This window comes from Coregonus lavaretus, assembly GCF_964263955.1.
Source record: "Coregonus lavaretus genome assembly, chromosome: 12".
NCBI lineage: Eukaryota > Metazoa > Chordata > Actinopteri > Salmoniformes > Salmonidae > Coregonus > Coregonus lavaretus.
In genome coordinates, this window is record NC_139999.1 from 25,622,128 (window position 1) to 25,644,564 (window position 22,437).

A 22,437-nucleotide genomic window follows, 5' to 3' on the forward strand; every position below is an offset into this window, starting at 1 on the left:
CAGTAATTATGTTGATAGATTATGCATGTATGAACTACACATTCACACATCAAGCCCAAAGCAGGAGGTTTAAGAAATACTTAGTAGTCGCCAAAGTTCAGGAGCATCTTTAAATGCAAATAAAAACCAAAGCACAAACCTCTAGGATGTCATACAAAAAAAATAGTAGGGGTAGTTTGAAAGCTGCCAGACAGCTTCCTGGACCCACATCACAACACGTTCTTACATTTCTCTACCACTATTGCGATATGGAATTGATTATGTGATTATTGTGATCTATGAAACAATTTGAAAGGGTTCTAGAAGAGGTAAACATTACTGTACATAAATGTTCCTTCTAGCTTTCCATTTCCCTGGAAGTTGGTATGAAAGAGGATCAGTTCACAGTACATGTCTTTAGCCTGCCAATCCCACTAAATGTGACCAGATGTGACTAGCATGGGCAAAGCGTGTTAAGTGTATCATACCATATGGATAATAGACTGGGAGCACTCTCTTCAGCTAGCCTATACGTTTTAGTCTAGTATCCACCAAAATCAAATCAAATCGTATTTGTCACATACACGTGTTTAACAGATGTTATAGCGGGTAAAGCAAAATACTTGTGCTACTAGCTCCGACAGTGCCGTAATATCTAACAAGTAATATCTAACAATTTCACAACATATACCCAATACACACAAAACTAGTAAGGAATGGAATTTAAGAATATATACATATATGGACAAGCAATGACAGAGCGGCATGGACTAAGATACAGTAGAATATTATAGAATAGAATGCAGTATATACATATGAGATGAGTAGTGCAAGATATGTAAACATTATTAAAGTGACTAGTGTTCCATTCCTTAAAGTGGCCAGCGATTTCAATAGGCAGCAGCAGCCTCTAATGTGATAGTGATGGCTATTTAACAGTCTGATGGCCTTGAGATAGAAGCTGTTTTTCATTCTCTCGGTCCCAGCTTTGATGCACCTGTACTGACTTCGCCTTCTGGATGATAGCGGGGTGAACAGGCAGATGATCTTTTTGGCCTTCCTGTGACATCGGGTGCTGTATGTGTCTTGGAGGGCAGGTAGTTTGCCCCTGGTAATGCGTTCGGCAGACCGCACCACCCTCTGGAGAGCCCTGCGGTTGTGGGCGGTGCAGTTGCCGTACCAGGCGGTGATACAGCCCGACAGGATGCTCTGAATTGTGCATCTGTAAAAGTTTTTGAGGGTTTTAGGTGCCAAGCCGAATTTCTTCAGCCTCCTGAGGTTGAAGAGGTTCTGTTGCGTCTTCTTCACCACACTGTCTGCGTGGGTGGAACATTACAGTTTGTCTGTGATGTGTACGCCAAGGAACTTGAAGCTTTCCACCTTCTCCACTGCGGTCCCGTCAATGTGGATAGGGGGGTGCACCCTCTGCTGTTTCCTGAAGTCCACGATCATCTCCTTTGTTTTGTTGATGTTGAGTGAGAGGTTATTTTCCTGGCACCACACTCCAAGAGCCCTCACCTCCTCCCTGTAAGCGGTCTCGTCATTGTTGGTAATCAAGCCTACTACTGTTGTGTCGTCTGCAAACTTGATGATTGAGTTAGAGGCGTGCTTGGCCACACAGTCATGGGTGAACAGGGAGTACATGAGGGGGCTGAGCACGCACCCTTGTGGGGCCCCAGTGTTGAGGATCAGCGAAGTGGAGATGTTGTTTCCTACCTTCACCACCTTGGGGCGGCCCGTCAGGAAGTCCAGGACCCAGTTGCACAGGGTGGGGTTCAGACCCAGGGCCTTGAGCTTAATGATGAGCTTGGAGGGTACTATGGTGTTGAATGCTGAGCTGTAGTCAATGAACAGCATTCTTTCATAGGTATTCCTCTTGTCCAGATGGGAAAGGGCAAATGTGCAGTGTGATGGCGATTGCATTGTCTGTGGATCTATTGGGGCGGTAAGCAAATTGAAGTGGGTCTAGGGTGACAGGTAAGGTAGAAGTGACATGATCCTTGACTAGTCTCTCAAAGCACTTCATGATGACAGAGGTGAGTGCTACAGGGCGATAGTCATTTAGTTCAGTTACTGAGGGGGATTTTTTAGTGAACTATGTTCTAAACAAAGTTAAATCACGGACGTCTCTGTTGCTAGGCAAGAACTAAGAATGGTTCCTTTCACTGGGCTTGTGTATGTGTGAAATGAGCTGGAAAGACCCTAGGTGGGGGGCCCATACCAGGTGTTGTTGGCTACCTCAATGACGGTGAAAGTGGCAGAGACAGATATTGAGATCCATGTTTCCCACCGTAGGAGTGTTCCAACCCCAGGAGAGGAAGATGGCCCTGCCATTGGGTAGCATTGTTTTCTTTTGTGTTTGTCTGTGTTTGTGTGTCTTTGCAGCAGTAACTCTGAGCTTCCCTATGGGTAGGCTGGTAGAAGGACACTCTTCGCAGACCGATGTCGATGGATTGAGAGCGACTGGCTGATCCGGAGACCCTAGTGACGGAAGAAAGTTAAGAGCTAAAGTGACCATACATCGTCATCCTGGTTACACCAACGGCTGTACGGATAGAGGGGAGATCGACCTGGTATCATCTAAACCACTGTACCAGAGTACCACGAGGGAACCAATTACTTAGAGATGAGGGAGCTGAGGATGCTGGAGCTGGTGAGAATCAGGAGATGGGGGAGGATGGCAATTACTGATGAGCTATGTGTTCTTGCTGATTCCCTCGGAGGAGGGGAAGACCTTCAAGACCTTCAAGACCTTCAAGACCTCCAAGACATCCCAGACCTCCAAGATATTCCAGACATCCAAGACGCACCAGATATTCCCATCATTGATTTCTCTGCCCTTGGCTAGTTCCCCTAAGAATAAGGGGAATGGCATACTGACAATAGTAAAGAGCAAAATAACAAGACAGAGAAGAGAAACAGACAGTATAGACAAATGTATATTCCTGCACAGGCAGGAACCATAACTAAAATACAGAAAGGGATCGCTATTAATGTACGAGGGTCAACTGGTTATTGCTGTGGGAGGAACCAACACAAGAATTATGGAGAAATCACATGGGGTAACTGTGGCCTTAAGATAATAAAATAAAAAGACAGGTGGATCATGGACATAAGGATAACAGCCCAAGACTTAGATAAACAATTTGATGTACAGTGAGGGAAAAAAGTATTTGATCCCCTGCTGATTTTGTACGTTTGCCCACTGACAAAGAAATGATCAGTCTCCCAGATATCACTATTTTCTAAAACAGATATCACTATTCCAGAAACGACAGAACAAATAACTCAAATATACTAATTGACAAAAAACATTTTTTTGGACAAAATGTTTAAAAAAGGTATAATCTTTGTAAATGATATCATCGGTAGGACTGGTGGAGTTATGTCGCACATGCAGCTAACAAAAACATATGGAAATGTCTGCTCTACCCAAAATTACAACCAAATAATTGCAGCCTTACCGCAAAAATGGAAGAGGAAAGTGGAAGGAGGAGAAAGTAAGGAACTTGTCTGTCGGCTTTGCATTAAAGAACATAATTGGTTAAGGAAAACTGTGATAAATAAAAAAGTATATCAGTTTCATTTAAGGACCAAAGGATTGACAGCCGTCCAATATAGATTGCAAAATAGTTGGGAAGAGATTTTTGACGTACCGATCCCATGGCATAGTGTTTATGAACTGATACGCAAAACGACACCGCATTCAAAACTTAGAATCTTTCAATTTAAATTATTATATACAATTCTTGCTACCAATAGAATGTTATTTATATGGGGGATACAATTTTCCCAGCTCTGCAGATTTATCTGCGAAGAGACAGAATCATTAGATCATTTGTTTTGGTACTGTCCATTTGTAGCTTGTTTTTGGACACAGGTCCAGGAATGGCTAAAGGATTGCAATATTTACCTGGAGCTAACCCTGCAGATAGCACTACTGGGTGATCTGAAAAGTCATAGTCAACCAATCAATAACATAATAATACTATTAGCAAAAATTTCAATTCAATTCACAATCTGTAGAAACAATGAGAATAGAAAGGTTCAGAACTTTTGTAAAACATCACAGTACAGTTGAAAAATATATGGCAAATAGAAATCCTATATGGATGGTGTTAAAATATAGATGGGAGGTGTTGAATGGAATTGAAGGATGGGACTAATAACAATTAACAACAAACAATAACAAGATAACTAATAATGTGGGCACGCTGTGTCCATAATAAGTGTATGGGTTGTAGGTTGGGAGCTTTTGTGAAGGAGCACAGTTAGAAAGATATGGCATATAGAAGCAAACCGGATGGACATCATGAAAATGATCGGAGAGGTTGAGAGTGGAAGAAGATCAGGAGAAAGAACAAACAAAATGTAATTATTGTCAAATTGACTGTGTCCATAAAATGTAGATAGAGGGTATGGGCTGGAAGTAGAGGCCTAGGCGTTGTTGTTCACTAGTTTACTCCAAGTGGGGAAAGGGTGGCGGAGTTGGAAAGTAATAAAGGGGAATATATATATATATATTTTAAAAGGATATGTGTGTGTATGTATGTATGTATGTATGTATGTATGTATGTATGTACAGTGGGGAAAACAAGTATTTAGTCAGCCACCAATTGTGCAAGTTCTCCCACTTAAAAAGATGAGAGAGGTCTGTAATTTTCATCATAGGTACACGTCAACTATGACAGACAAAATGAGGAAAAAAAATCCAGAAAATCACATTGTAGGTCTGTAATTTTTTATGAATTTATTTGCAGATTATGGTGGAAAATAAGTATTTGGTCAATAACAAAAGTTTCTCAATACTTTGTTATATACCCTTTGTTGGCAATGACACAGGTCAAACGTTTTCTGTAAGTCTTCACAAGGTTTTCACATACTGTTGCTGATATTTTGGCCCATTCCTCCATGCAGATCTCCTCTAGAGCAGTGATGTTTTGGGGCTGTCGCTGGGCAACACAGACTTTCAACTCCCTCCAAAGATTTTCTATGGGGTTGAGATCTGGAGACTGGCTAGGCCACTCCAGGACCTTGAAATGCTTCTTACGAAGCCACTCCTTCGTTGCCCGGGCGGTGTGTTTGGGATCATTGTCATGCTGAAAGACCCAGCCACGTTTCATCTTCAATGCCCTTGCTGATGGAAGGAGGTTTTCACTCAAAATCTCACGATACATGGCCCCATTCATTCTTTCCTTTACACGGATCAGTCGTCCTGGTCCCTTTGCAGAAAAACAGCCCCAAAGCATGATGTTTCCACCCCCATGCTTCACAGTAGGTATGGTGTTCTTTGGATGCAACTCAGCATTCTTTGTCCTCCAAACACGACGAGTTGAGTTTTTACCAAAAAGTTATATTTTGGTTTCATCTGACCATATGACATTCTCCCAATCCTCTTCTGGATCATCCAAATGCACTCTAGCAAACATCAGACGGGCCTGGAGATATACTGGCTTAAGCAGGGGGACACGTCTGGCACTGCAGGATTTGAGTCCCTGGCGGCGTAGTGTGTTACTGATGGTAGGCTTTGTTACTTTGGTCCCAGCTCTCTGCAGGTCATTCACTAGGTCCCCGCGTGTGGTTCTGGGATTTTTGCTCACCGTTCTTGTGATCATTTTGACCCCACGGGGTGAGATCTTGCGTGGAGCTCCAGATCGAGGGACATTATCAGTGGTCTTGTATGTCTTCCATTTCCTAATAATTGCTCCCACAGTTGATTTCTTCAAACCAAGCTGCTTACCTATTGCAGATTCAGTCTTCCCAGCCTGGTGCAGGTCTACAATTTTGTTTCTGGTGTCTTTTGACAGCTCTTTGGTCTTGGCCATAGTGGAGTTTGGAGTGTGACCGTTTGAGGTTGTGGACAGGTGTCTTTTATACTGATAACAAGTTCAAACAGGTGCCATTAATACAGGTAACGAGTGGAGGACAGAGGAGCCTCTTAAAGAAGAAGTTACAAGTCTGTGAGAGCCAGAAATCTTGCTTGTTTGTAGGGGACCAAATACTTATTTTCCACCATAATTTGCAAATAAATTCATAAAAAATCCTACAATGTGATTTTCAGGATTTTTTTCCCTCAATTTGTCTGTCATAGTTGACATGTACCTATGATGAAAATTACAGGCCTCTCTCATCTTTTTAAGTGGGAGAACTTGCACAATTGGTGGCTGACTAAATACTTTTTTTCCCCACTGTATGTGGGTGTGTATGTGTGTGTATGTGTGTATATGTATATGTATATGTGTATGTATGTGTGTATATGTATGTATATATATATGTATATGTATGTATATGTGTATATATACAGTGGGGAGAACAAGTATTTGATACACTGCCGATTTTGCAGGTTTTCCTACTTACAAAGCATGTAGAGGTCTGTAATTTTTATCATAGGTACACTTCAACTGTGAGAGACGTAATCTAAAAATCCAGAAAATCACATTGTATGAATTTTATGTAATTAATTTGCATTTTATTGCATTACATTGATGGAAGTTACAATCTATCTGCAATATTAAGCTGATCAGTCTATAGTTTTAATGGTAGGTTTATTTGAACAGTGAGAGACAGAATAACAAAACAAAAATCTAGAAAAACGCATGTCAACATTTTTATAAATTGATTAGAATTTTAATGAGGAAAATAAGTATTTGACTCCCTCTCAATCAGAAAAATTTCTGGCTCCCAGGTGTCTTTTATACAGGTAACGAGCTGAGATTAGGAGCACACTCTTAAAGGGAGTGCTCCTAATCTCAGCTTGTTACCTGTATAAAAGACACCTGTCCACAGAAGCAATCAATCAATCAGATTCCAAACTCTCCGCCATGGCCAAGACCAAAGAGCTCTCCAAGGATGTCAGGGACAAGATTGTAGACCTACAGAAGGCTGGAATGGGCTACAAGACCATCGCCAAGCAGCCAAGCAGCGTCCCCTATCCTCCCGGCCGGCTCGGTCCTCCCCTCCTGCTCCGTGGCTTGATGACTCATTGCGAGCTCACAGAACAGGGCTCCGGGCAGCCGAGCGGAAATGGAGGAAAACTAGACTCCCTGCGGACCTGGCATCTTTTCACTCCCTCCTCTCTACATTTTCTTCATCTGTTTCTGCTGCTAAAGCCACTTTCTACCACTCTAAATTCCAAGCATCTGCCTCTAACCCTAGGAAGCTCTTTGCCACCTTCTCCTCCCTGCTGAATCCTCCTCCCCCTCCCCCCTCCTCCCTCTCTGTGGATGACTTCGTCAACCATTTTGAAAAGAAGGTTGACGACATCCGATCCTCGTTTGTTAAGTCAAATGACACCGCTGGTCCTGCTCACACTGCCCTACCCTATGCTTTGACTTCTTTCTCCCCTCTCTCTCCAGATGAAATCTTGCGACTTGTGACGGCCGGCCGCCCAACAACCTGCCCGCTTGACCCTATCCCCTCCTCTCTTCTCCAGACCATTTCCGGAGACCTTCTCCCTTACCTCACCTCGCTCATCAACTCATCCTTGACCGATGACTATGTCCCTTCCGTCTTCAAGAGAGCGAGTTGCACCCCTTCTCAAAAAACCTACACTCGATCCCTCCGATGTCAACAACTACAGACCAGTATCCCTTCTTTCTTTTCTCTCCAAAACTCTTGAGCGTGCCGTCTTTAGCCAACTCTTTTGCTATCTCTCTCAGAATGACCTTCTTGATCCAAACCAGTCAGGTTTCAAGACTGGTCATTCAACTGAGACTACTCTTCTCTGTGTCACGGAGGCTCTGCGCACTGCTAAAGCTAACTCTCTCTCATCCTTCTAGACCTATCTGCTGCCTTTGATACTGTGAACCATCAGATCCTCCTCTCCACCCTCTCCGAGTTGGGCATCTCCGGCGCGGCTCACTCATGGATTGCGTCCTACCTGACAGGTCGCTCCTACCAGGTGGCATGGCGAGAATCTGTCTCCGCACCACGTGCTCTCACCACTGGTGTCCCCCAGGGCTCAGTTCTAGGCCCTCTCCTATTCTCACTATACACCAAGTCACTCGGCTCTGTCATATCCTCACATGGCCTCTCCTATCATTGCTACGCAGACGACACACAATTAATCTTCTCCTTTCCCCCTTCTGATAACCAGGTGGTAAATCGCATCTCTGCATGTCTGGCAGACATATTAGTGTGGATGACGGATTACCACCTCAAGCTGAACCTCGGCAAGACGGAGCTGCTCTTCCTCCCATGGAAGGACTGCCCGTTCCATGATCTCGCCATCACGGTTGACAACTCCGTTGTGTCCTCCTCCCAGTGCAAAGAGCCTTGGCGTGACCCTGGACAACACCCTGTCGTTCTCCGCTAACATCAAGGCGGTGACCCGATCCTGTAGGTACATGCTCTACAACATTCGCAGAGTACAACCCTGCCTTACACAGGAAGCGGCACAGGTCCTAATCCAGGCACTTGTCATCTCCCTTCTGGATTACTGCAACTCTCTGTTGGCTGGGCTCCCTGCCTGTGCCATTAAACCCCTACAACTCATCCAGAACGCCGCAGTCCGTCTGGTGTTCAACCTTCCCAAGTTCTCTCACGTCACCCCGCTCCTCCGCACACTCCACTGGCTTCCAGTTGAAGCTTGCATCTGCTACAAGACCATGGTGCTTGCCTACGGAGCTGTGAAGGGAACGGCACCTCCATACCTTCAGGCTCTGATCAGTCACTACACCCAAACGAGGGCATTGCGTTCATCCACCTCTGGCCTGCTGGCCCCCCTACTGCGGAAGCACAGTTCCCGCTCAGCCCAGTCAAAACTGTTCGCTGCTCTGGCACCCCAATGGTGGAACAAGCTCCCTCACAACGCCAGGACAGCGGAGTCACTCACCACCTTCCGGAGACACTTGAAACCCCACCTCTTTAAGGAATACCTGGGATAGGATAAAGTATTCCTTCTACCCCCCCTTACCCCACCCCCCAAAATTTTTTAATAATAATGAATAAAAGAAAAAATCATAAAAAATTTGTTTAATATATATATATATATATATATATATATATATATATATATATAATTGTAAATTGGTTGTCCCACTGGCTATCATAAGGTGAATGCACCTATTTGTATGTCGCTCTGGATAAGAGCGTCTGCTAAATGACGAAAATGTAAATGTAAAAATGTGACAACAGTTGGTGCGATTATTCGCAAATGGAAGAAACACAAAATAACTGTCAATCTCCCTCAGCCTGGGGCTCCATGCAAGATCTCACCTCGTGGAGTTGCAATGATCATGAGAACAGTGAGGAATCAGCCCAGAACTACACGGGAGGATCTTGTCAATGATCTCAAGGCAGCTGGGACCATAGTCACCAAGAAAACAATTGGTAACACACTACGCCGTGAAGGACTGAAATCCTGCAGTGCCCGCAAGGTCCCCCTGCTCAAGGAAGCACATATACAGGTCCATCTGAACTTTGCCAATGAACATCTGAATGATTCAGAGGAGAACTGGGTTGAAAGTGTTGTGGTCAGATGAGACCAAAATTGAGCTTTTTGGCATTAACTCAACTCGCTATGTTTGAAGGAGGAGGAATGCTGCCTATGATCCCAAGAACACCATCCCCACCGTCAAACATGGAGGTGGAAACATTAAGCTTTGGAGGTATTTTTCTGCTAAGGGGCCAGGACAACTTCACAGCATCAAAGGGACGATTGACGGGGCCATGTACCGTCAAATCTTGGGTGAGAACCTCCTTCCCAGGGCATTGAAAATGGGTCGTGGATGGGTATTCCAGCATGACAATGACCCAAAACACATGGCCAAGGCAACAAAGGAGTGGCTCAAGAAGAAGCACATTAAGGTCCTGGAGTGGCCAAGCCAGTCTCCAGACCTTCATCCCATAGAAAATCTGTGGAGGGAGCTGAAGGTTCGAGTTGCCAAACGTCAGCCTCGAAATCTTAATGACTTGGAGAAGATCTGCAAAGAGGAGTGGAACAAAATCCCTCCTGAGATGTGTGCAAACCTGGTGGCCAACTACAAGAAACGTCTGACCTCTGTGATTGCCAACAAGGGTTTTTCCACCAAGTACTAAGTCATGTTTTGCAGAGGGGTCAAATACTTATTACCCTCATTAAAATGCAAATCAATTTATAACATTTTTGACATGCGTTTTTCTGGATTTTTTTGTTGTTATTCTGTCTCTCACTGTTCAAATAAACCTACCATTAAAATTATAGACTGATCATGTCTTTGTCAGTGGGCAAACATACAAAATCAGCAGGGGATAAAATAATGTTTTCCCTCACTGTAGTACTTAGTGCTACATTTCCAGGGGGAAGAGTTGTTGAAGTAGTTATTCCTTGGGAAAGTGCACTAAACCCCTTACATGTTAGAGCCCCATCAAACGCAGAAGAAAGGGAATGGAAGGAGGCGTGAAACAATGACTGGTATCGATGAGTACAATATACTACATTAAAATTTAAGAAAGAAAACTGTCTAATATACACTTCATCTCCTTTAAAATAATTAACAGTAGTTCCAGATCTCCACAGTTACCAGGACTGTGCTATGTTCAACCACAACTTCCGTCATCTAAGGAACTCATATTTCCAAGCAGAATGTTTGTCATATTTAGAAAATCCTAAATATAAACAATTTTATAATCAACCAGGGTGGGGAAAGAAGTGTAAGCAATTAGATGTTAGAATAGAGACAAGGGAAAGGGAAACACCAGAGAAATATCAAATAGACTATGAGCAAAAATATGAGCGTTACAATAAAACAATTGAGTTATAATTTAGGAGAATTCAAGGGAGAAGGTGAAACTATATCACACTTAGATACAGATAGCCTTCGGAATGCAGGGACCCCTCAAATAAAAATCTATTAGGCAGCCAGGTCAAGTATTAGAAATTGGTATTAAGAATGATTGGTGAAACATAATAATTCGTCATATATCCAATGCTTATGGGAATTTTTGGATTGTAAATGAACCCAACTAAACTGTTATGATCTGTCCTTTCTCGAGGTTACTATGGATGGTGTCTTGATGCATAGCAGAGATAATTCGGTCCATAACGGTGTGAACCTCAATAAAAACAAAAAACCCTCTACCCGGCTGAAGAGGAGCAACAAAAGCGTTGAAGACATTCCTGTCCAGCACCACCTCTACCAGGAGACCTGAATCAGAACCAGCATCCAATCGAAGCGATCAACTGCCTATTCTCTTATGCCTTTTCTCTCAAGAATGTGACAGGAGTCCATGTGGAGTGGGCATGAAGAGAGATCTATTCAAATACAACATTTCTCATGGTTCTGGTATAATGGTTGGCAAAACGGACAAAACAGAATCGAGGTAGAGGTGGGGCGGCTCAGGTGTGACATTGGAATTGGGACATTGTCATGGGCAATCCAAGATGAACTATGAAGCTATCTGAAGAACATAATGAAGACAGGCCAGAAGATTGAGTGCCGGGGGAAGAAGGGATTGTTATTTGAGGTAGTAGGTTGATTAAGGAGGTATTATACACTGCTACATTTATAGTAATTTAGATTAAGAATGCATTGAGATACTGATCTGTTGTTATTCTCCTTATGAGGAAGCAAATGCTAGAATTATGGATAATATAAATGTACATTCTGCCAGTGTTAATGGGTGCTAAGGTGAGGGTTTTAACTTTGAGTGATGGAACCAAGGTGAATAATTATGAATTGTCATTCAAAATTTGTTTTGGGTAATTAATTTGATTATGATTATACATTTTAAGCTGACTGATTGATCTGAATGAAATGTGAGTTAAAGATGTTGACACTTTTCTCAACATGTCCTAGATATTATGGTTAAAACAAAGTTGCATTTATTTTAGGTATGTTAATGTGTTAGGATACTAACACTTATATTGGAATTGGTTTGAGTAGAAACTTCTGAATTTTTATGTTTGAAAACTATAACCTTAAATGCCAGGATTGTGTCTGATATCATGACCATAATTAATCATTATATACTTTTGTGGGGTTGTGGGACAATGAGTCTCACATTGGGGGGATATGAGGGGGATTTTGTAGTGAACTATGTGCTAAACAAAGTTAAATCACGGACGTCTCTGTTGCTAGGCAAGAACTAAGAATGGTTCCTTTCACTGGGCTTGTGTATGTGTGAAATGGGGATCTGACCTAGGGTCGAATTGCTCGCTCTTACCTAATCCATGGCTGTCTTACCTTATCAGAGACTGAAACCAGACTGTTGCCTAATGCATCTCTCCTCAAACAAAGGTTCTGAGAGCGGAGCCAAAGTTGAACAGCGTTTAGACTAGTCATGAGTAATTACAGCATGACGGGAGGGAAGAGGAGTAGGTTTGGGTATGTTTGAAAGATTAAGTGTGAACCTGTCATGTCCAACAATGAATCTTTAGGTCAAGCTCGGGAGAGCTGGGGTTGAACAGAGTTTAAACTAAACATGATGAACGTGTTTTTGCAAGATAAGGGATTGATTGATTGTATTACTATTGATTCTGAACTGAATAAAAGTTAAATTTAGCCGCCATCATAGAAGAAGGGAGTGGGCGGAGCGATAGAGAGCGGGAAACTGAAGATAATGGTAGGAGAACCCAAGAAGGAGGGGTTTTGAGCTAGGAGGGATTTGAATGGGACTATATAGATGCGGAGCAGAGAGAGAGAAGGGAGGCTACTCTGCAGACCAGCGCGGCTTTGTAACATTGTAATAAAGTCAATCTTGATTCTACAAAAACTCTGGAAGAACTTTGATTTTTAATAAAGTATAGTGATTATTTTCCACATCATAATATTTGCTTTCTTGGGTACAGGAACAATGGTGGCCATCTTGAAGCATGTGGGAACAGCAGTCACCCAATCTCCCTTATTCCTTTGCCCCATATAGAGTACTGTATGGTAGCAAGGACACTCTAGCAACAAAGATTCATGACATTTTCCAAACATAGCCTCTTTCTAAGACACTAAAAATACAATGACATAAGGCCAGTACGTCTGGCAAACCTTCAGGGTTGAGTGGCTGTGTGTTTGGGCAGATTCTAACTGACAGACTGGAGAGTGGACATTGATTAGCCCATATCCATCATGACTTTGGCTGAATGCTGATGAAGAGGAGTCTGTCCTGCGACGACTTTCCTTGATTCCCAGCATTGAACAAGCTGTGTGTTAGCAAATGCCATTACCAAATATGATTACTAACTATGATGGATGCACTCTAATTGTGTGTGTGTGTGTGTGTGTGTGTGTGTGTGTGTGTGTGTGTGTGTGTGTGTGTGTGTGTGTGTGTGTGTGTGTGTGTGTGTGTGTGTGTGTGTGTGTGTGTGTGTGTGTGTGTGTGTGCTGAGTATGTGCTGAGTGTGTGCTGAGTGTGGGAGAGTGCTTGTCTGACAAAGAAAAGAAAAACATACAGCATCTCCAGTACGTCAGTTTTGCCCCAAAGGTATAGGAGGTTTTCTGAATGATCCTTGAGGTTTTCCCTAAATCCCTGAAGTTAACATTCTACAGTGTGGCTAGCTTCCAAGCCCCCATACCACAATTTCTACTACATATCCAGAGACTCCTCTAAGTCTCTGTGTTTTCCCCTAAGATCTTTTGGGCTCTCCTTCAGGTCCCTGCTTCCTGTTCTCTCATTCCTGTCCTCCTTTATACCCCCTCCTCCATTCCCTTTGTTTTGGGGGGTTCCTAGGGTCAACCAAATAATACTGTGCTGTGGGAGAAAGACAACAGAGCGATTCATGCACTCGTCTGGTCTTAACTTTCTTAACTGCTCTCCAACAGTAGCATCCTGTTTGTGTATATGCAAGCCCGTGTGTGTGTGTGTGTGCGTGTGTGTGTGTGTGTGTGTGTGTGTGTGTGTGTGTGTGTGTGTGTGTGTGTGTGTGTGTGTGTGTGTGTGTGTGTGTGTGTGTGTGTGTGTGTGTGTGTGTGTGTGTGTGTGTGTGTGTGTGTGCATGTGCGTGTCTTTGCATGCATGCTCATGGGTGTGTACTAAGTACAGCATATGTTTAAATGTCCTAATGCAAGCAGAACTCAAGGGAAGCAGAGGATATAAACATAGACATGCCATCAGTAAATGTTGTCACTTTAATGCTATGTACATCTTCATTTGTAGTGAAATGTCTATCTACTGTGAAGATTTCTTTAATGAGACTACTGTTCACAGCATGCAGTTTTGAAAACCCTTTAAATGTAGCCTCAAACACACCTTCCTTGCCAGTCGTCCTCCTGTCTGAGATTCTTTACTAATCACTTCAATCACCAAATATCTCCTTCCTGTCCACTGTGAAGCCATGTCTTTGAAAAGCTTGAATCATTTAGATATACTTTGGAGAGTTTCCTCATTATGCCAGTTCTCAAAAAGCTAAAATGAATGCAGTATCGGCACTTGAGAGCATTCGTGAGAGCTTTGTTTGCTGTGTGCTTATCATTTTAATCCAAAGGAAATACTCCTAAATTATTATAGTCACTGAGGAGAATGTTGGGTGCATTTGTGACTCGTTTCAGGAAACTAGGCGTGTGTCCCACGTCACTACTTCACAGGAGAGGGATTTGAACGTAAACATTGATTTGTTTGTTTGTTGCAGAAAGGCCTTCTGAAACGTGAACTTTCATGTGCCTTAATAACAAACTTGTATTCCATCCATAAATGCAAATAAAATTGTTAAATTACGAGCCTAGTCGGTTTAGCCACGGAAAAAGACAGGAACCTTCACACTAGCCATGATTGGCTGAGATAATGGATGGGCTGGACATGCCGGGAGATGAGTTTGGATTGGTCTGCCATGTAGCATGCTTTTGTCTGTAACGTGAGCTGTTCAGTATGTGTTGATAGTCCTTTCTACCGCGCTGTTTTTTGAAAGTTTTTTGAAAGATATAATGTTAGCCATCGAGAACTACTAATTTTCTCTACAATATTGATGCCCTGAATTTAGCAGGCGCTATCGACAGATCAATTGGAATAAGTGATGGGCTACTTTCTGCACACGCCACTGTCAGTGTGAACCGGAGCGACTTGACACATGCTGGCCAAACAAGATGTATCTACAAACAAAACAGAGTTAAATGGTTCCAGTCTGCCGTGAAGCGTTCATCCATGAATACGGGTAAGAGTCTAGATACATTTTCAGATATACGTTTCTAATTTTGTCAGAAAGTCATTTTTATTGCAAGTTAACGCGTACATTAGCTTGCTGGCTCGTTAGCTAAAGTTATGTGTATTTATTTATTTTATTTTATTTTTTACCTTTATTTAACTAGGCAAGTCAGTTAAGAACAAATTCTTATTTACAATGACGGCCTACACCGGCCAAACCCGGACGACGCTGGGCCAATTGTGTGCCGTATGATCTGTGTAGTAATATTATTCTAATCAGAAATCCATTTGCATTGCTAGTTATAGCCTATTGTTAGTTAGCTAACATTGAATCTAGTTTGTTAGCTTTAGCTACCTGCAGATTTATACTACAGCTATGACAATGTTTGTATTGGTAGTAGTACGAGTTGGGATTATGCCGGTTCATTGTTTAGCTAGCTAGCTACCTAGCTAGCTACATGTCTAAACAAAAGACTCCACTTCGGCCAGATTATTACATGACCCACCTAATTAGCCAGGTGTGTCTGGGGGTGATTACGGCCATCTATTGTATTTCATGAACATGTGTACATGTCTAGACAATAGTGATCGATCCACTTAGCTAGATGTGGGTGAGGGGTGGTTATAGCATCCTTCACATGACCCAGCAATTTAGACAAGTGTGTCGGGTAAGCGTCATCTAATAATTATATAATATTTATAAAATATTTTTATCTGGATACTTAATGTTTTTGATATTGCTACTACCCCATTTAGTCAGCCACCAATTGTGCAAGTTCTCCCACTTAAAAAGATGAGAGAGGCCTGTAATTTTCATCATAGGTACACGTCAACTATGACAGACAAAATGAGAACAAAAAAATCAGAAAATCACATTGTAGGATTTTTTATGAATTTATTTGCAAATAATGGTGGAAAATACGTTTTTGGTCACCTACAAACGAGCAAGATTTCTGGCTCTCACAGACCTGTAACTTCTTCTTTAAGAGGCTCCTCTGTCCTCCACTCGTTACCTGTATTAATGGCACCTGTTTGAACTTGTTATCAGTATAAAAGACACCTGTCCACAACCTCAAACAGTCACACTCCAAACTCCACTATGGCCAAAACCAAAGAGCTGTCAAAGGACACCAGAAACAAAACTGTAGACCTGCACCAGGCTGGGAAGACTGAATCTGCAATAGATAAGCAGCTTGGTTTGAAGAAATCAACTGTGGGAGCAATTATTAGGAAATGGAAGACATACAAGACCACTGATAATCTCCCTCGATCTGGGGCTCCACGCAAGATCTCACCCCGTGGGGTCAAAATGATCACAAGAACGGTGAGCAAAAATCCCAGAACCACACGGGGGACCTAGTGAATGACCTGCAGAGAGCTGGGACCAAAGTAACAAAGCCTACCATCAGTAACACACTACGCCGCCAGGGACTCAAATCCTGCAGTGCCAGACGTGTCCCCCTGCTTAAGCCAGTACATGTCCAGGCCCGTCTGAAGTTTGCTAGAGTGCATTTGGATGATCCAGAAGAGGATTGGGAGAATGTCATATGGTCAGATGAAACCAAAAACTCAACTCGTCGTGTTTGGAGGACAAAGAATGCTGAGTTGCATCCAAAGAACACCATACCTACTGTGATTCATGGGGGTGGAAACATCATGCTTTGGGGCTGTTTTTCTGCAAAGGGACCAGGACGACTGATCCGTGTAAAGGAAAGAATGAATGGGGCCATGTATTGTGAGATTTTGAGTGAAAACCTCCTTCCATCAGCAAGGGCATTGAAGATGAAACATGGCTGGGTCTTTCAGCATGACAATGATCCCAAACACACCGCCCGGGCAACGAAGGAGTGGCTTCGTAAGAAGCATTTCAAGGTCCTGGAGTGGCCTAGCCAGTCTCCAGATCTCAACCCCATAGAAAATCTTTGGAGGGAGTTGAAAGTCCGTGTTGCCCAGCGACAGCCCCAAAACATCATTGCTCTAGAGGAGATCTGCATGGAGGAATGGGCCAAAATACCAGCAACAGTGTGTGAAAACCTTGTGAAGACTTACAGAAAACATTTGACCTGTGTCATTGCCAACAAAGGGTATATAACAAAGTGTATTGAGAAACTTTTGTTATTGACCAAATACTTATTTTCCACCATAATTTGCAAATAAATTCATTAAAAATCCTACAATGTGATTTTCTGGATTTTTTTTTCTCATTTTGTCTGTCATAGTTGACGTGTACCTATGATGAAAATTACAGGCCTCTCTCATCTTTTTAAGTGGGAGAACTTGCAAAATTGGTGGCTGACTAAATACTTTTTTTCCCCACTGTAGCCTTACTGTCACTGGTGGCAGTGGCACATTATGTTGGTCTGGGATTACTGGCATATTCAGCTTTGTGTTGAGCCAGGAACATACAGTAGGCTAGCTAATGGGACACAAGAAGCCAATCTAGAATGACATTTCCCAACTACCACACTCTAACAACAAAACACAGACAAATTCAATGTATTGATAGAATACATGTCCAGTCGGGTTGGAAATGGGTGTTGCTGGGTTTGATGAGTGACATCCCCAGATGCTGTGTCTGAGGCTGAACCGTGAGAATGACCTTCTGGCCCCTGACCTTCCGATGTGCTGAGCCTGCCCTTATCCAATGGCCTTGTTGCCTGACTGATCTCCTGAAGGCATTTATTGTCATGCCCCATTTCCACTCTACGTGGCCATTTGGGATGATGGAATAGGAGTACAGACGTGACCTAGCCTCGTACGAACCATCCTGATCTCGCAAGATCACATTCTGTTTCTCTACACAATGTGAGCTTGCGAGATCAGGATGGTTCGTACGAGGCTAGACGTAACCTGCTTCTCCATGGGGGCTCCCAGAAGTCGGTATCATGCTTCTAGAAGGACCTCACATAACTTGTCTAGTTATGTGAGCCTCTGCTCCAATTCCACCCTACATATGTGCCAGACAGGCTGACACTGTACCCTATACCACTGTGCCCCACTGGCTAATGTCTTTTAATTTTTTATTTAACCCTAATTTTTGCAGGTAAGTTGACTGAGAACACATTCTCATTTACAGCAATGACCTGCGGAATAGTTACAGGATGAACGAGCCAATTGGAAGCTGGGGATGATTAGGTGGCCATGATGTTATGAGGGCCAGATTGGGAATTTAGCCATGCCACCGGGGTTAACATGGGATCTTTAGTGACCACTGAGAGTCACAACATCAACAACATGTCCCCATTAATCCGTACAATAATACTTCCCTATCTTGATTTATGTCCATACAGTTATATCAAGAGAGACTCTTGAAGTAACTAAATATTGTAAGAATATTTTTATTTGTGCCTCTTGCATAGCGATTAAAGCCAAGGGGCTAGAATTTATGATATTGCTAGTCTTGGCTGTTGATCTATTTTTCCTGATGATAAACCATTGATCTCTAAATATTGGCTGACCAGAAAAGCCACAACCCTGATTGGCAGATAAGTGGCAACCCTGATTAGAAGCACCTGCTGCTCATCTGTTGTTCTTTACTAAATGCTGTTTTGAATTAAAGAATATTGTACCTACACACTGAAGAAGGCTGTAAAGCAGAAACATCTGTGTACGCTATCCCTGATGCAGTGAAACGTCTGTGTACGCTATCCCTGATGCAGTGAAACGTCTGTGTACGCTATCCCTGATGCAGTGAAACGTCTGTGTACACTATCCCTGATGCAGTGAAACGTCTGTGTACGCTATCCCTGATGCAGTGAAACGTCTGTGTACGCTATCCCTGATGCAGTGAAACGTCTGTGTACGCAATCCCTGATGCAGTAAAAAAAAAAAAAAAAAATTGAATAATGAAGTAAGCTTTATGCAACATATTTTTTAGCGCAAACCCATTACACCTCTTTGTTTGTCTGAATTTGCGGGTTTTACGCACCAGCAAAGCTTCTGGGAGAGTGCCATGGTTCTCTTTTGATTGCTTACAGGAATGCCCACATGAAAGAATACTACAGTTTACTATAGAATACTACAGTACTTACTATAGAATTATGTAGTAAACTGTAGTATACTGTAGAATACTATACTATACACTGTAGTGTCCCTCAATCATGTGTATAACTTACTAGACTGTAGTAGTATACTGTAGAATACTATAGTAAATACTACTGTATTATCCGCAAAACACTGTAGTAAATACTACAGTAATGTCAGCAAAAAACATGACAGTCTGCAAAAACACTACACTTTTTTACCTATTGTAAATACTACAGTATTTCATTTGCATATACCCATTCCCCTCCTCCATTTCCCAATTTGTGCAACCCATAAGTGAGAAACCTACATGCCATGTATAGACCATATATTGTATTATAGAAAAGAGAAGAAGCTCTGAACTATCCGTTCAGACCCCAGTCCTACCTACCTACCCACCTACCCACCTACCCACCCACCCACCCACCCACCCACCCACCCACCTACAGGTTATGGAAAATGTATTCACTGTAGTGTTTTTGCAGACTTCAGTGAATATGACAGTCAAGTCTGAAAAAACACTACAGTGAATACTAGTATTTATACCATAATATACTATAGTATTTCTTCATGTGGGTGTGGAGAAAGAATCCCCCTGCTAGATCTGTCAGTGCATTACCCATGCTTACCTTCTTCAGTCTGCCACTCCTGGTGCCGATAAAGGCCACGCTGTAGCCATTATAGATGTAGGAGGTGACAGAGGTCAGCCTGTCCCTGGTTTCAGTGTACACCGTCAAGCCAGCTACCAGCTGGGAGCCCCCCAGGGGCTGGTTGATGTCCAGCCCACAGAAGTGATCATCGATAGGCACAGGCTGCAGAGAGAGATGGGGGAAGACAGGGAGAGATGGGTGAGTCAGAGAGCAAGAGAAGGAGAGTAAGAAATCTCAAAATGACTACTGTAAAAATCCTTACATATTTGCTACACACAATTACCATGGTTTTCAAGGCCGCGACTTCAAAAGATATTGGGGCTGTTACATTTGTCAACAGTGCCAGGACAGTGTGTTTGTTGAGCAGTTTAATTGCTCGTGGCAAACAGGAGAACGCCATGTATTTGGTGCAGGTTTCTGTGATTTAAATCGCTTGATCTGACATCACACAAACATACAGGCCCAGAGATGTCAGGTTTTGATTTAGCATCAAAGAGGCTCGCATGCTAAGCAGTCCTGTTACATCTAGCACAACCCACCTCAAACATCCACTAATGGCCTGTCAGACAGAATAGAAATCTCACTTTTTAGGGCAACACATTTGTACTTTCATTTCCTGCACCTCTCGAGAGTATCTATTCTGCTTTCTTCTGCACTGGAACAGATGGATGACATGGGTAAGAGGCAGTATGTGACTATTAGCAAAATAGGATCTTGGAATCAAAGTGGTTGGGTGAGAGTTGCTGAATAACAACCTTGATGGATGTCCTTGTTACCATTTTTCTGAACACTGACAGCCTCATATCATACAGAATTACAGTCACAAATGGAAAGAGAGAGAGTGAGAGAGAAAGAGAGAGAGAGAGAGAGAGAGAGAGAGAGAGAGAGCCTGAGCCGGAGCCTCTGAATGGAATCAAAGTCACATACAAAACTCCTCTGATTAGCCTTGTACATTCATCTCCCCAACTTACTCTGCTGCTCTTGAGGAATATTGAAAACGTTGAATGGGACTCTTCAGCGGGATTCTGTCTACCTTTCTGCCTATCAGCTACTGTTAGTGTAATCAAGGCTGTGGGGTATTCAAAGAGCTTTAAATATTACATTCTCTAACCTGTCAGCTCCACTGTCTGAATAATGTGACTGTATGCCACATCAGAGGAGCCAATGCTGGTTTGCCCCTGGCTAGCTGGATGCTAATGAAGGGACTGGATGCAGCCCTCTTCAGGGTGTTAGCTACAGGTACCTACCGCCTTGGTGCACTGCACATCCTTTCCAAGCAGCCAGTGTAATTCCAGGTTGCCCTCTCCCTGGTAGCAGGACTGCAGACGCTCTTTAATGCGGGCGTTGATGTCTCGGATTGTAAAGATACACAGGGCGGAGTTGTCCAGAGGCTTGTGGTACTGCTTCTGGCCCTTGGTGAACACAGCAAAGAGGACGTCATCCTGGGCACTGATGTTGAAGGACCTGGCCAGTACCTTCCCTGCCTTAGACAGGTGGGCGGCCTGTAGGAGGCGATACTCCTCTCCCTTGTGTACACAGCCCACTGGCAAAGACACGTAAGAGTGGAACTTTGTGTCCCCTTTGCAGAGGCGTATGATGCGGGTTGTGTAGAACAGGTCACCAGGGGAACTGCCAGCAGGCATCCCGTTCTCTGGGGTCTCTGGCTGCACGGTAAGGAAGTAGACAAAGTTCCCGCTGGCGAAGCCGTAGATGTAGTAGATGTCAAAGCGCGGGACCAGAGCTAGCGTGTCAGAGGGGATCTTAATGAGAGAGGAGACAAAGTCAGTGTGGAGCTCATAGTCCAGCATGGCAGAGGACTCTGGGTCACGGGGCAGCTTACGGCTGGAGATGGTGGGGAAATAGTCCTGCTTTCCACCCACGGCTGTGCCGATGAACAGGGTGCCATCCTGGCCCTGCGAGGAGGGCACGATGACCCCATACATGGTGCCTGTCTGGTTGACACTGGAGAGGTAATGCTCTTTCTTGTGAGTGGGCTCTACCAGGATAAACAGATCGTCCTGTCGCATCAGCTTGCAGACACCCTGGTAGAGGCTGCCACAGGCCAGCAGGCGGTTGTGGGAGTAGTCTATGAGCAGCAGTTTGTTAATGTTGTCAGTGGATGCCAGGGGTTCCGAGCAGGGCTGCACTATAAGAGGAGGGTAGCAGGCGTTGTTATCGTACTCAGGACCTGTGTCGTGGGAGACCAGAAGTGTTAGGTTAGCAGACAGCTTGTAGATCCGGTTCACAGCACCAACGTAGAGAACACCAGTGGTCTTGTGCACTGTCAGGTGGTTCAGGGTCCACTCTCTCCTCTCTGACTGGAAAGTGTTGACAGTCTGACCTTGGCCCATCGCTAGAGAGATGGACATCAGGACCAACAGCCACCACGTCAGGGGCCATGACTGCCCCTTAGTACGGCCGCAGTAAGTGCATCCTATATCCAAACACGTCCCCATCCCCATTGGGGTTCTAAGAGATGGCAAGTCCAGACTAACTCTCTAGTGCTGTAGGGCAGGAATGAACAAGGCTGTACTCAGTCAGGCTGCACTGTAGTTGATATCCTCAACAATGGTTTTCACATCGTCCTGAAATAGAAGATAAATGGTTTGTTCTAGACTTGAGATGACCTAGAATACTTTGATTTAACCAGAAACAAACCGAAGACGTTATAATAAACCTTTCATAAACCTTTAGCGAGAACTCATAAAACAGGGTTTTATTCATAAAATGTTTTGAT

The 22,437-nt window shown here is 43.4% G+C and overlaps 1 protein-coding gene across 1 annotated transcript in view; it reads right to left on the minus strand.

Moving 5' to 3' along the window:
- Positions 1–22,162, minus strand: part of LOC311138494 (plexin-A2-like) — a gene marked incomplete at both ends in the record, with an annotated part of 52,710 nt that extends 30,548 nt beyond the window's left edge. Inside the window, 2 exons of the mRNA XM_084173198.1 lie at positions 19,680–19,862; positions 20,948–22,162. Coding sequence (XP_084029324.1) covers positions 19,680–19,862; positions 20,948–22,162 — 1,398 coding nt within the window. The remainder of the gene's footprint in view (positions 1–19,679; positions 19,863–20,947) is intronic.
- Between the last annotated feature and the right edge of the window lie 275 nt (positions 22,163–22,437).